The sequence below is a fragment of the Orcinus orca genome, chromosome X (genome assembly GCF_937001465.1).
Source record: "Orcinus orca chromosome X, mOrcOrc1.1, whole genome shotgun sequence".
Taxonomy (NCBI): domain Eukaryota; kingdom Metazoa; phylum Chordata; class Mammalia; order Artiodactyla; family Delphinidae; genus Orcinus; species Orcinus orca.
This window is the reverse complement of record NC_064580.1, coordinates 130,702,823-130,715,991: the sequence shown is the minus strand read 5'-3', so window position 1 is coordinate 130,715,991 and position 13,169 is coordinate 130,702,823. Positions and strand designations below refer to the sequence as shown.

At 64.2% G+C, this 13,169-nt stretch overlaps 1 protein-coding gene across 1 annotated transcript; it reads right to left on the bottom strand.

Moving 5' to 3' along the window:
- Positions 1-3,447: 3,447 nt before the first annotated feature.
- On the bottom strand, positions 3,448-12,944 carry SLC6A8 (solute carrier family 6 member 8). Its single transcript, XM_033417632.2, has 13 exons — positions 12,044-12,944; positions 10,436-10,567; positions 9,101-9,350; positions 8,545-8,677; positions 7,418-7,552; positions 7,223-7,326; positions 7,010-7,134; positions 6,278-6,390; positions 6,007-6,144; positions 5,825-5,927; positions 5,633-5,733; positions 5,373-5,543; positions 3,448-4,984 (listed from the first exon to the last, which is right to left on the bottom strand). Exons 1-13 carry the CDS (start codon positions 12,303-12,305, stop codon positions 4,844-4,846), a joined length of 1,908 nt encoding a protein of 635 aa, XP_033273523.1. The 5' UTR covers positions 12,306-12,944; the 3' UTR covers positions 3,448-4,843.
- Between the last annotated feature and the right edge of the window lie 225 nt (positions 12,945-13,169).

Here is a 13,169-nt window from a genome sequence, read left to right as displayed (position 1 = left end):
GCTGACACCCAGCCTTGCGCACCTGCTCCTCCTGCCAGGCGCAGGCTGGTGGCTCCCTTCAGGGCTGTCGTTTCCCCACGTTCTCATGAGGAATGCCACCCCTTTCTGGGCAGCCTTCTAGGTGGTGTTTGCCGGGGAGGGAGCCCACAGGTGACGCCCTCTGGTTGCTAGGCCGAGGCTGAGGGCCAGTCCCACTTTTCCAGGAAGCGTTCCCTGACAACCTCGGCCTCCCTGAGCTCGCTCTTCTCTGAACTTCTACAGGCCAAAGTCCAAACAGTGTGCCTCTAGGTTCTTCCCTGTTCAGTCCCAGGTGGTCCCTGAACCCCCTTGGCATCAGGCCCTGGGCTGGGGACGGGAAGAGACAGTGGCAGGGGCAGCAGACTCTGGCAGGTGAAAAGCCAGGTGCTCGCCCAGCCTACACTGGAGGGCTGCCTGAGGAAACCGGCCCCCTCTGGCCCATCCTGAGGGCTGTTTTCCTCCGGCAGCCTCCATTCCGAGTGGGACTGTGCCCGACAGTATCCCCTGTCTTGCCTCCAGCTCTGGTAACCCCGTGGGCTCCACGGGTCTGGGCTGTTCCATTTCCTTGCCTGTCTCCCCCGCTAGGCTGCTGGTCACTGGGTTCTCAGCCCCTACTGGACGGACAGATTCCCAAGTGAATGGGGCCAGCCTACTGCTCTCAGGGCCCTGGCCAAGCAGCATGACCTCTGTCAAGTTCCCTTTTTTTTTTAAAATTTTTAAAATTAATTTATCTGGCTGTACCGCATGGCTTGTGGGACCCTAGTTCCCCGACCAGGGGTCGAACCCGGCCCCCCTGTGGTGGAGCACAGAGTCCCAACAACTGGACTGCCAGGGAATTCCCTAAGTTCCCTTTTTTGTGCTGTTGATGTCTTCTGAGTCTTTCTTGGCCTGTGGCAGGTGGCTTGGAGGCCATTTGGTAAGAGGTGATGAGGATCTGAGCCAAGGCATGGCGGTGGTCGGGGGAACGGAGACGTTAAGGAGTTGGTATGAGTCAGGGTGGGGAGTAGCGAGGGCCTGGGGGGTGACAGCAGGCCCAGCCGCAGGGGAGGCAGGGACTGTTGATGGAGGAGCGGATGCAGGGTGGGGGCTGGGCACCATGTGAGGGGCCTGCTCAGGAGAGCCAGGCTGCAGGTTTGGGGAGCTGCCAGCACACGGGGTTCTTGGAGTTGTGGGTGTGGCGAGAGCAGAGGTTTGTAGGGTGAAAAGTCTTTTAAGAGAAGGGTGGGACGGGTTGGGTCAGAAGAACGGTCGTCAGGTGTTGGGCCTGCAGGGCCCGGGCCACCGTCGCACCGCCGAGGCGCCTCTCCACGCCAGCAAAGGCCCAGGTCGAGTTGGGGTTGGGCCCGCTCGGCCGATGTTCCTTCCCAAGCTCTGCAGTGACCTGTGCTCTCTGGGTTCTTCTTGGTGATCATGAGAGCATGGGCTGATGGCCGTGTCACAGGCGGAGCCCATCTCCGGCTGTACAGTTGAGGGCTAAAGCCCCCTCCTCTCTAAGGGGACTGTGCCTTGCTAAAGAGAGGGACTGGCCTGGGAGGGACTGAAGAGGAGCAAGTTGTCACTTTTCTCTGAAGGGCCACCCCCTCCCTTCTGCCCAGGCTGGCATTCAGAGTGGGCAGCAGGTTCCCAACCTTGACCCCCACCCCAGGCCTGCCTCAGATGATGACCGGGCTGGTCCTGGCCACCCCACGTCTATGCCTCGTCATGCTCCTCCTCCTATCACTCGGGATGGAGCCAAGGACCTGAATGGGTTCACTTTCTCCAGGTCTTCCCCACCCCTTCCCTTACACTGGGCTAAAGTATGTGTAATCTCAAACTCTGCTTTAACCATTTTTAGGATTATCGTTGAGTGACATTAAGTACACTTACACTGTGTGTGGCCTCTCTCGCCATTAAACATTAACTCCCCTTCCCTCTCCCCCCATCTGCTGGCACCCACCGTTCTGCTTTCTGTCTCTGAATTTGATTCCTCTAGGGCCATCATAGAAGTGGAGTCACACACTATGTCTTTTTGTGATTGGCTTCCCTTCCACTGAGCGTAATGTCTGAGGTTCATCCGTGTTGTAGCAGGTGTCAGAATTTCCTTCCTTTTTAAGGCTGATTTTCCATCGTGTGGATGGATCACATTGTTTTCATCTGTTCCTCTGTCGGTGGACACTTGGGTTGCTTCCACTCCTTTTCTAATACCACTCCAATCAGACTTTGGCCCTTCCTCCCACACCAGACCTCTCTCATCCAGGTCTCCGCGATTTTGTCACCTATCTTGTCGCCAAACGCAGCTGGCGATCTCGGGCCTCACTTCCCGTGACCGTGGGCAGCACCCGACAGAGCCCATTGCTCCCTCCTCCCTGACGCCCAGGGCGGGGTTGGGGGGGTCCTCACATGTGTTCCGGGACCCGTCTGGCACTCGAGGGCCCCTCCCGAGCCTCCTCAGACTCTGCAGCCGGTCCCCCCTCTTCTCTGCCACCTTTTTTTTTTTTTTGCGGTACGCGGGCCTCTCACTTTCGCGGCCTCTCTCGCGGAGCACAGGCTCCGGACGCACAGGCTCAGCGGCCATGGCTCACGGGCCCAGCCGCTCCGCGGCATGTGGGATCCTCCCGGACCCGGGCACGAACCCGTGTCCCCTGCATCGGCAGGCGGACTCTCAACCACTGCGCCACCAGGGAAGCCCTCTGCCACCTCTTGAGTGTCCCAGGGCCACTCAAGTGCTTGGGCCACGTCTCCCTCTCCAGCTGCCCGTGGCCCCCCCGCCCCGGCCTTGGGGAGCTCATTCCAGGCTCGGGGCCATCTTTATGTAATGAGAATTTCCAAAATTCTGTCTCCAGCCCAGACTCTTTCCAGAACTTCAAACTCCTTGTCCACCTGCCTACTGGACATTTCTACTCAGTTGACACCACCGTCCCCTCCAAACCTCCTCGTCTCCCTGGTGCAGGACCTGGCAACTGCCATCGTCCCTGGCATCCCAGCCATCCAAAAGCCTGTTGGCTCTGCCTCGCAAACAGGTCCCTAACCCAGAGACTTCTCACCTGCACTGCTAGTGCCCTGGTCCCACCCAGTGATCTCCACCTTCCTTCCGGGGGCTCTATCGGAGCCTCCTCCCCAGCCTTCTCCCTCGCCTGCCCTCGGAAGGGCACCTGTTCAGTGCAGCATTTGGGCAGCCTTTGCAAACCTCAGCGCCCGGACTTCACACCCACCTTCCCCGCTCGGCGTGCTCCTCTTTAGCACGCCGATATCCTTGCTCCCCAAGTATGTCAGCTCCGTGGGGAAAAGGCTTCCTGCCGGATTCCTTCCCTGTTCCGTTCCGAGATCCCAGAACAGTGCCGGGTGCAGAGACCCTCAGGGCGAATACTTGCCCAAGGAAGCTGCTCGAGGTGGGGAGGCCTCCACCCGCAGCTCTGGCACCTGACAAACAGAGTGGGGGCAGGAGCCAGCTTTTGGAAAATGACATGTTTTTATTGCTATGTTTGCAGTGGCTTTTGAGCACAGTAAGGGTGTCCCCGCTGGACCGCCGCCCTCACCCGCCCCCCACCCCTCCAGCCCACGTCAGGGTGTGAGGGAAGCCTTTCTAGGGCCCCCTCGGCTGTCTCGGGATTGGACGTGACACAGACGTGGGTTAAGTGAAGCTGCTACGCAGAGGACTTGAGACGTGGAAAGTGCGTCAGCCTTAAGCTCGCAGGTGGGAGCCGCGCGCAGGATCCCTGGGGCGGGGGACGGATGCCCACCTCAGATCCCTGCCGAAGGGGCGCCCGGCCCAGGGCGCAGGGTGTGGGTCAGCCTGAGCATGCTGGGTGAGCAGCCCCAGGTCTGGATCCCCCCACAGAACCCTGCGTCGGCTCACCCTGCCGACCTGTGGGTAGAGCGGGGAGTGTGCAGACACCCACTGAGGTCCCCACCATGCACTTTTCCCACCCCAGTCTGGGGCCAGGGACTACACGTGCATACCCACACGACAGACTCACACACTCGACAGCTTGAAGCTTCTGTTTTGCCTATGAAAATGAGATCTATAAATTCACACTCCTTGGCTGGGGCAGAGGTGTAAGAGGGGCTGAAAGGGATGGGGCGTGGCAAGGAGAGGGACGTTGGGGTGTTTCTCTTAGAAATATACAAGCAGAAATCTCCTCAAGTTTTTATAAAATGTGCAAAATACAAGCCTCATTTGCCCACAGGCGCAGTTTACACCTGGCATTCACCGTGGCTAAGAAACAGATCTACGTCTATACCCTGTGTACTCACGCACACATGCACTCAAGCTCACACAACTGCCACTGGTGGCAACTGGCTCAGGAACTGAAGGTTCCCTTGCTGGCTGGCTCTCTAAGCTTCTAGAGGAGGGACGGGGAGAGGGGCCTAGCCCAGCTGAAATATTCGCCTTGGTTCCGCGGCCCCCCCCCCCCGCCTGCCCCCTCTGCTCTCCAGTCCCCCTGTTCCCCGAGCTGCCACTGCTGCCCCTGGGGTGAGGGGCCGCCCAGGGGTGTGCTGGGCAGAGCCTGGAGAGAGGCAGGCAGGGCCTGGTGGGGTCGGGCGAGACGTGACGGTAGCGGGCACTGGAGGGCGGGCGGCAGGGCTTGGGAAGCAGCGTGTGCACCAGCTTGCTTAAGGGGGGTGGGGGAGGCATCTATTTTTGGTGGGTTGTGATATTTTTGGCATTTTATTAAAAATGGAAAAAGTTATTTTAGTTATAAGCACTCTGGTGCTTCCTCCCCTCCCCCCCCGGCAGACCCCATAGGTGTCAGGGAAAGGCAAGCCCCCTGCGGGGGTGGGGGGCTAGAGCAGGGGCTGCTATGGCTACGAGAGGGTGAGCTGGTGATGTGAGCCGGGGCACCTGTCACATGACGCTCTCCACCACCACCACCTTGCTGCTCTCAGACACTGGGGTCAGGGTGGTCAGGCCCCTGACATCCGAGTCCTGAGCTCTGTACTCCAAGTGGTGGAGGCCCCAGACGGGCTGCGTCAGGTGCTGCCAGCGCTGCGGGAGAGAGGGACACCTTGAGTCCCTGGGGAGGGGCACCTGCTTGTCCCTGGCCTCTCTCCGCTTCCCGCCACCTGCCACCAACCTGGGGCCCGGGGCCGCGCCCCTCCTGACCAGGCCCCGCTCCCTACGCTAGGGAAATAGGGGTTCAGTGGAGGGCCGAGTGGCTGCTAGAACAGAGGCTAGGGACAGGCCTCTCCTCCGCCGCCACCCTGGAGGGCCAACTCTCCTCCCGTACACCCCCCTCCGAGCTGGCCCAGAGGCTCCGGCACAACGGTCTGTCCCTCCCGGCAGGTGGGAGAAGGGGCAGGGCGCTCTGGAGGTCACGTCTCCACCCAACGGGGGGGAGGGATGGTGTGCGGGAGACGGGGCGCGGGGAACTGACCTCAGCCACGGTCCCCTTGGCCCTGAGGAGGCAGCCCAGGAGGTGGAGGGGCACACACAGCATGGAGGAGAGCGCGAAGCCCCAGCCCATGGCCTCGCCCCACCACGGGTACACGTAGGTGTTGTTGTAGACCAGCGGCTTGTAGTACACCGTGTTGAAGATGAAGATGCCCTGCGGGCGAGAAGCCTCGCGCTCAGCCGGCAGCCACCACCGCGGGCCCTCGGTGTCCCTCGCCCTGCCCAGCCTCTCCCGGCCCTTACCATGCACACCAGCGGGGTGAAGAAAGACCAGCACCATTTCATCCAGGGGCAAGGTCGGTACCCGATCATGCAGGCCACGTCGTCCATGAAGCGGTCGGCTCCTGGGGTAACGTGAGGCCGGAGGGCCAGGGCTAGAGATGTACCACCCCTGACCGTGCCGCACCCCCGGCTTGCCTGTCGGCCCAGACCTACCATACACCCAGGCGATCACCACGCACTCCCAGAAGGCCTGCCAGAGCAGGGTGGTGCCGCTGGCTGAGTAGTAGTCAAACAGCTGGAAGACATACATCCCGCCCTGGGGATGGAGCCAGGTCAGGGAAGGTGGCAGCCGGCAGCCTGAGGCCAGGGGCATCCCTCACCCTGCCCCCACTCACATCGGTCACCATGGAGAGATCAATGACAAAGCAGAGGGCGCAGCAGAGGGCCACGGAGATCTCTCTTTGGAAACGGAAGTAGTAGGAGGCCGGGAGGAGGTCCAGCAGGCCGGTGATGAAGCCTTCCACACCTACAAACTGTGGCCGGGCAACTCAGGCCGTGCCCCTCCCCACCCACCTGCCATCTCCCGTTGCCCAGTGTGCCCTCTGCTCGCCAGTCCCCCTCCCCCCCACCTCCCAGCCCCCTCTCTTGCATCCCCCCCTCTCAAACCTGGCTGTCAAGGCCAAGCAGCAGCAGCATGAAGAAGAACAGAGCAGCCCAGAGCGGGGCCACAGGCATCAGCGTGACGGCCCGGGGATAGGCGATGAAAGCCAGGCCAGGCCCTGAGGGGGAAGGGGCAGGGTGTGGACACCTGGAGCCCCCCACCCACGTCCTGTCCCCCTCCACCCTGCACCACGGTACCAGAGGAGTGGACGATGCCAGGGCACCCTGTGGCCAAGGGCCTTTCCACTTCTGTCAAGACACTGCCAGGCCACTCGGGCCCTCGTGTGTGTGTGTGTGTGTGTCTGCACGCGCGCGCGCCATACCAGGGGCTGGAAGGTCCCCGCAAGCCCGTGGTAGACCTGTACTCATGAGTGGCGTGTCTGGCTCAGCCTTCTGTACCTGGGTTCCGGCAGCTACTGTGGTCGCAGATCACCACTGACCCAGAAAAGGCCGACCTTTCCCTCTACAACACTCAGGCAAGTGTGAGGACATACCCCGAGGCCCCTGGATACAGATGGATGGGGGCTCGGGGCTCCACGTGGCCTGGCCTGAGGTGGCTGCACAGCTGTGCCTCGCAGCTGCTCAGCCAGGCCTCCTGGCCCAGAGTGATGTGACAAATTGAGTTTGAATTGTTCTCATTTCTCAGAACGTCATTCTGTGTGCGTTCGCGTACACGGTCTGTTACGACAGCAGCTGCCGCTGCTCCGGAGGCCGGGCTGGGGCTTGGGGCGTCTTTACCTGATTCCGCCACCTTGGAGATGTGCACGCCCTGCTCTGTGGCCATGAAGCCCAGGATGGAGAAGACCACGAAGCCAGCAAAGAAGCTGGTCCCGCTGTTGATGAGTGCGAGGATGATGGCATCCCTGGGGGCAGAGGGGACCGTGTGGGCTGGTGAGACTGCCTGCTGCCCACGGGCAGGCAGGGCAGGGGTGGCAGGGCTGTAGTGCCTACTTGTAGCAGTTGTTGTTGAAGCGATTGTAGCTGCCCAGGGCCGTGAGGGCCCCCAGGCCAATGGCGTAAGAAAAGAAAATCTGGGTCCCGGCATCTATCCATACCTGGAGATGAGCGAGGGGAGAGCAGGTGTGAGGAGCGCTGCTAGGCCGGCCTGCTCCCGCACAGTGTCCCCCCACCCGACCTCCGCCTCACCTGAGGGGACGCCAGCTTCGACCAGTCAGGCTTGAGATAGTAGATGATGCCGTCCACGGCTCCAGGCAGCAGCACTCCACGCACGAGCAGCACAACGAGGACCACGTAGGGGAATGTAGCGGTGAAATACACGACCTGGGGGGCGGGGGTGCTCAGAGGGGTCCTGTGACACCCACCTCCCCCGCCTGCGCAGGGCTGCCAGGAAGGCCACCGTCCCTGCTGGCCGGTGTGCTCAGTGGTGAGGAGGGAGGCCACCCAGTGGCACCCCCTTCTACTCATCAGAGCCACGACTCCTCCCAAAGGAAGCTGGGTGCTTGGCTGGGGCACCAGCAGCCCCACGGCGAGCACAGGTCAGCTGCAGAGGGAGGGAGAGGCAGGGCCCTCCCCTGGCAGGGAGCGAGGCCGCAGCCCGCACGCAGGTCCCACGCCTCCCGTGCCGACTCCAGGTCCTGGTCTGCAGAGAGGCGGGGGTCCTTGGTGCCGGGGATTAGAACTCAGCTAGCCAGAGACAGAGGCAAGATCAAGACGGCAGCAAAGGCCTCTGCCTCCCACGCAAGCAGCGCCAAGCGGCTGCTCTGCGGACCCTGCTGGAACGCTCCCGCCCTCCAGAGACCTGGCCGTGTCCTGCGTGTCCCGCAACCACCGGCAGGCTGTCTTATTGTGTGTCTGTTCACACAGTTGTGCCCACAACCTGACAGGGAGCCCCTGAGGGAGGGATGTGTCCACGCTCCCCGCTGGGTCCCCGAGGGCAGACAGGCAGGTGAGAGAGACAGATCGAGAAGGTCAAAAGCTGACGCAGAGCCAGAACCGAGAGGAACTGGAAGGGAGGGAAGGCGAGCCAGGGAAGGCGAGCCAGGGATGCCCCCCACCCCAGGGAAGGGGCAGCCGCTGCCGGGGCCACTCCACCTCCACTCGGGAGGGAAGGCTGCCGGGCCTGGAGGCGCAGGGTGGGGAGGACTCTCCCGCCAGGGGGTGGGGATCAAGTGGCCCGGACTGAAGTCCCTGCCCCTCCTCAGGCTCTGGCCCTGGTGCCGTCTCCTCCCTCCCGTGGCAGCAGTGTTTGCTGGCAGACACCCACACCCCCCCAGGCAGTGCTGCCCCCAGCCCTGGCGTCACCCTGGCTGTACCTTTCCTGTTGACTTGACCCCCTTCCAGACACAGAAGTAGACCAGCACCCAGCAGGCCAGCAGACACAGGGTCACCTCCCAGTTGAGGGCCCCCGGAACCTCCAGGCCCCCGGAGAGCCGCAAGACTTTGTTCCTGGGGAAGGGAAAGCCCATGAGGTCTGTGCCAGCAAACGGCCAGGAGACTGGGGGTGGTCCTGGGGTGGCGCCTCCCGCCCTCCCCCCACCCCCGCTGCCTCAGCCCTTGCGTCCAGCCGGTCTCCCTCATGCACCTGGCCAGCCCGGGCCAAGCCTGCAGCCTGAAGTCGCTGCAGTCTGTGTCCCCGGAGCCTTGGAGCCCCTGGCGGTCCGGCCCCACGCCGTCCCCAGCAGGCCCAGCAGCAGCCCCCCGCTTCCCTCCCTAGGTGGGCAGGCACCGCCCGCTCCGCATCCCTGGCCTCATCCCCCCAGGGCGGGCCCCGACACACGCGCGCGTGCACACGCACACACATGCAGACTTGAGCTACGTGTGGGAGACCAGAGAGACAGGCGGGGCCTGGCCCAGAGGTGCCTGACTCACTCCCAGAACTCGATGACAGGGGACCGGCGGTCAGCAAGCTGGTCACAAGTGAGGTTGGCCAGGGTGGCATTGGCACAGTCTTCGTGGCGGAAGATCTCCACACAGTCGGGAGTGTTCCAGGTATGGCCACACGTGGCCCAGGGCAGCGTGGTGGTGAAGGACTTCACCAAATAATAGAAGCCCCAGGCCAGCACCATGATGTAGTAGGTGTTGCAATAGAAGACGATCACCATGGAGGCGTAGCCCAGGCCTGGAGAGGAGCAGAGTTTCCATGCAGGCTCTTTTCTGGCCAGTTCCCCACCGTCCCCACTATCTACATGGCCAGGCACTGCCAGCGGTCCCTGCTGGACCCCAACATCCTGCTCCCTGCATCTGCCGTCCTCCCCCTCCCCCGCCATCCGTGCAACTAAATCCTTCTCTGTTGCTGTCCAACCAGACCTCTCCAAGTCCCCTTGGAGTCTCCCTTGCACTGTGTCCCCAGCGCTAGGCTAACTCCTCAATCTGTCCCCCCAAATCAGCCCCTGCTCCCTGCCCCCACCCTGCTTCACCTCCTGCATCCTCCCCAGCCCCAAAGCAGAGCACACATCCTGCCCCCGTCTGAGAGTCAAGTCCTCTTGTTTCCCTAGTCTCACATACCTGTCCCCTTCTGGGTCCCACTGCCACCATGACGGTTGAAGGAAGGCCATGCCTCCACCTGCCCCCCACCCAATGGCCTTCCGTACCAGCAGCTGGGGGTTTTCTGGGGACCTGGGGCAGCGTGGGAGACAGTCACCCTCTCAGGAGGCAACCTTGGCCAGTCACTTACTTCACCTCTCTGTGCCCCAGCCAACGAGGACGGTAACAGTAGGACCTACCTCCTAGGGCCTTGAGCTGATGGGGGAACACTGCTCACACACAGAAGGGGCTTGGTGGTAACCCTGCCCACTGGTCCTTCCCTTCAGACCCTGAACTTTCAATGGCTCCCGTCCTAGCTCCTTAGGCTGGCCCTCTGGCTTCTCCTGCCATCGCGTCTCATGCCCAGCCACCCTCTTTTCAGCCCCAGCGAGCCAAGTATACTCGGCAGGGCCTGTCCCGGGTGCTGCTGGGACTGGGCTTTCTCGCCCTGGTGGAGAGGTCCATCCCCCACTCTAGTCTCCACCTCCCCAAGGTCAGCCAGGTGGTCTGCATGTCCTCCAGGTTCTCCCTCACAGCTTGGGGGGCATCCCAGGCCTGGTGCTCAGACAGGAGATGCTCAGACTTGAGGTTTCTCAAGTGGGTACCAGCTTTGCCCCAGTGGCGGGAAAGGGGAGAGGTCCCGGAGGGAGAGGGTGAGAGGGGCTGCCTGGGGCTGCTCACCTTTGAACAGGGGGCAGATGTTCCACACGTTGATGCTGCCGGCCTTCATGAACTGGCCCAGCGAGATCTCCAAGAAGAAAATGGGGATTCCTCCGACCAGGGCGATCAGGATGTAGGGAATGAGGAACACACCTGGGGGATGAAGCTCAAGGTGGCCACTTGCACAGGGTGGCCCCTTAGCCAGGTGGGGACTTGACCCAAACTCCTCAGCCAGGCCAGGCCAGCCAGCCTGGCTTTCAGAAGCCCTGGGAGGTGGGTGGAGCCCCAGATTCAGGCTCCGCCCAGAGCCCATCATAACTTCCCACTGAGTGAATCAGTGCAAGGGGTGGCTGCTGACTCAGGGGCCCAAGGTGAACAGTCTTGGGGAGGTGGAGTGTCGAGGGGCCTACGGCAGCCCCTGGGCCTTAGAGCCCTGTTTCCTGGGCTGGGGGTCCCCTACAAGGCTTCTGCCCCTACTCACCTACGGTGACCTAACTAACGGGCACGGAGGACACATGCACTTGTGGACACAAGCCACTCCGTGGCCGGCGCTCAGGCCCGGGGACGTGCTGAGCTTGGGCGAGGGGAAGGGAGCCCTGGACTGTGCCGGCACCCAGACTCTTTCCTGCAAGTGTGAAGGTGCAGGGGAGCAGGTGGGTGGGTAGGTGGGTAGCAGTCGTCTGCCAGTGGGCAGAGTGGAGGGTGTCTGAAAGGGCATATGAACAAGGACAGGAGACAAGGTTGGGGGAGGCTGGCAGGGACTTCAGGCTGGGGGTGGGGGAGCCCTTCTCCTCTCCAGGCCCCCTACCCTTGCCCCCGCTCGGCACTCTCCACTACTCAAAAGCTGAGCTTGGCTTCAGGTCTCAGCATCCTTCTTGCTTGTGACCTTGGGCAAAGGCCTTCTCTCTGGGCCTCAGTTTCCCACCCGTCCGTCATCTAGTCCCTGCGGCTTCCCACCAACCCTGGTGCTGCTTTGCAGTCACAGGACACACGCGTGCCCATCGCTGTTGCTAAGCTGGGCTGGGGCGGGCATGGGGTGTGCATGCAGTGTGTCCAGCGGCGGCGCCAGGCGGCCCAGGCTGCAGGCTTCCCAAGCCTGGCTCAGGCACCCAGTGTTCCAGGCCCAGGCTAGAGGGGAGGGAGGGGAGGGGAGGGAAGGGGAGAGAGGGGAAGAGAAGAGAGGAGGGAAGGGAGGGGAAAGCAGAGGGAGGGACAGAGTGGCCCATTGTGTGTGTGTTCGTGTGTGCACACGTGGGGGGCCCACACAATGTGCCACTTGTGTGCCTGACCTGTGGGGGCAGCCAGGGCTCCTCACCTCTGGAAGCCCCCCCAAGGGGGAGGCCTCGTCTTGCCACCTCGGTGGCCAATCACTTCGGGCCCAGAGTCTGTGGGGGCAGCTCGGCGTTTTCGGCAGGAGGCTCGCCGGCCCCCTCCCCCCACACGCTGCCAGGCACATGACCGGCCGGGGGGGGGGGGGGGGGGGGCGGAGACCGCCCGGCTGGGCCACCGCGCGGCGACGGCGGGCGAGGGGCCGCCCCCGGCCGTCCCGGGGGGGCCTCCCCACCCCCTGGACTTCGCACGGGCGCCCCGGCGGGGCCGGCGGCAGGCGGGGGAGGGGCCCGCGCTCACCTCCGCCGTTCTTGTAGCACAGGTAGGGGAAGCGCCACACGTTGCCCAGGCCCACGGCGAAGCCCACGCAGGACATGATGAAGTCCATCTGGCGCGTCCAGGTCTCGCGCGGCGGCACGGCCAGGTGGCCGCCAGGCGCCCCCAGGCCCGCGGGGCCGTCGGCCTTGGCCGGGGCCCCGTCGGGCCCGGGCGCGATCAGGGGGCCCTTCTTCTCGTCGCCGGACACGCTGTAGATGCCGTTCTTGGCGCTCTTCTTCGCCATGGCCGGGGGCGCGGCGCCCCGCGGGAGCGGGCGGGCGGCGGGGGCGCTGGCGGCACTGGGGGGGGCCCGAAGGCGCGGGCCCGCCGGGGGCCGGGGGCGGCCGGACCGGGGGTCGGGGCGGCGGGCGGGCGGCGGGCGGGGTGCGGGACGGCGGGGGCGGCGCGGTCAGAAGCAGTCCACGAAGCACTTGAAAGTGAGCCTGAAGAATCTCATGTGTGTCGGGGGCCCGAGGGCGCGCGGGCGGCGGCGGGGCCCGGCCGGGCGGCGGCGGCGGCTCCCGAGGCTCCTGCCCGCAGCTCCCGCGGCGGCGGCGGCGGCGGCGGCGGCGGCGGCGGCGGTTGTTCGGCCGGCCCGAGGCTCAGCCTAACGGGGCGCGGGTGGCAGCCGGAGCCCACCGGAGCCCACTGTCTGCAAGCTGCGGCCGGAGCAGGGGCCTACGGCCCGCGCCCCCCGCCCCGGCCCGGACCCGCGCGGCTGCTCGGCTCGCCCGCGGCTCTCCCGGCGGCGGCCTAGGCGCGCTCGCCCCTCCTTCCTGGCGGCGGCGGCGGCGGCTCCAGCCGCTCTCGGGGCCGCGGCGGGCTCAGCGACTCGCCACTGCGCTGCGATCCTGCCTCTCCTCCCCGGTCCGACCGGCTGCCGTTTAAGAACCGACTTCGGGATGATGTCACTGTCGCCCCACCCCCACGACTGGACTGCTCCCCCTCCCCCTCCTCCGTCCCTCCCTCCCGCCTGCCCTCCCCGTCACTCCGCCCACCTCCTCCCGCCCTGCTCCCGAGGAGGCGACGCCGCTCCAGCGGGAAGCTGGATGGCTGCTACCTGGGGCGCCGGCCAGCACCTCCTTCCCAGGAGCCGAACCGCCCCTGA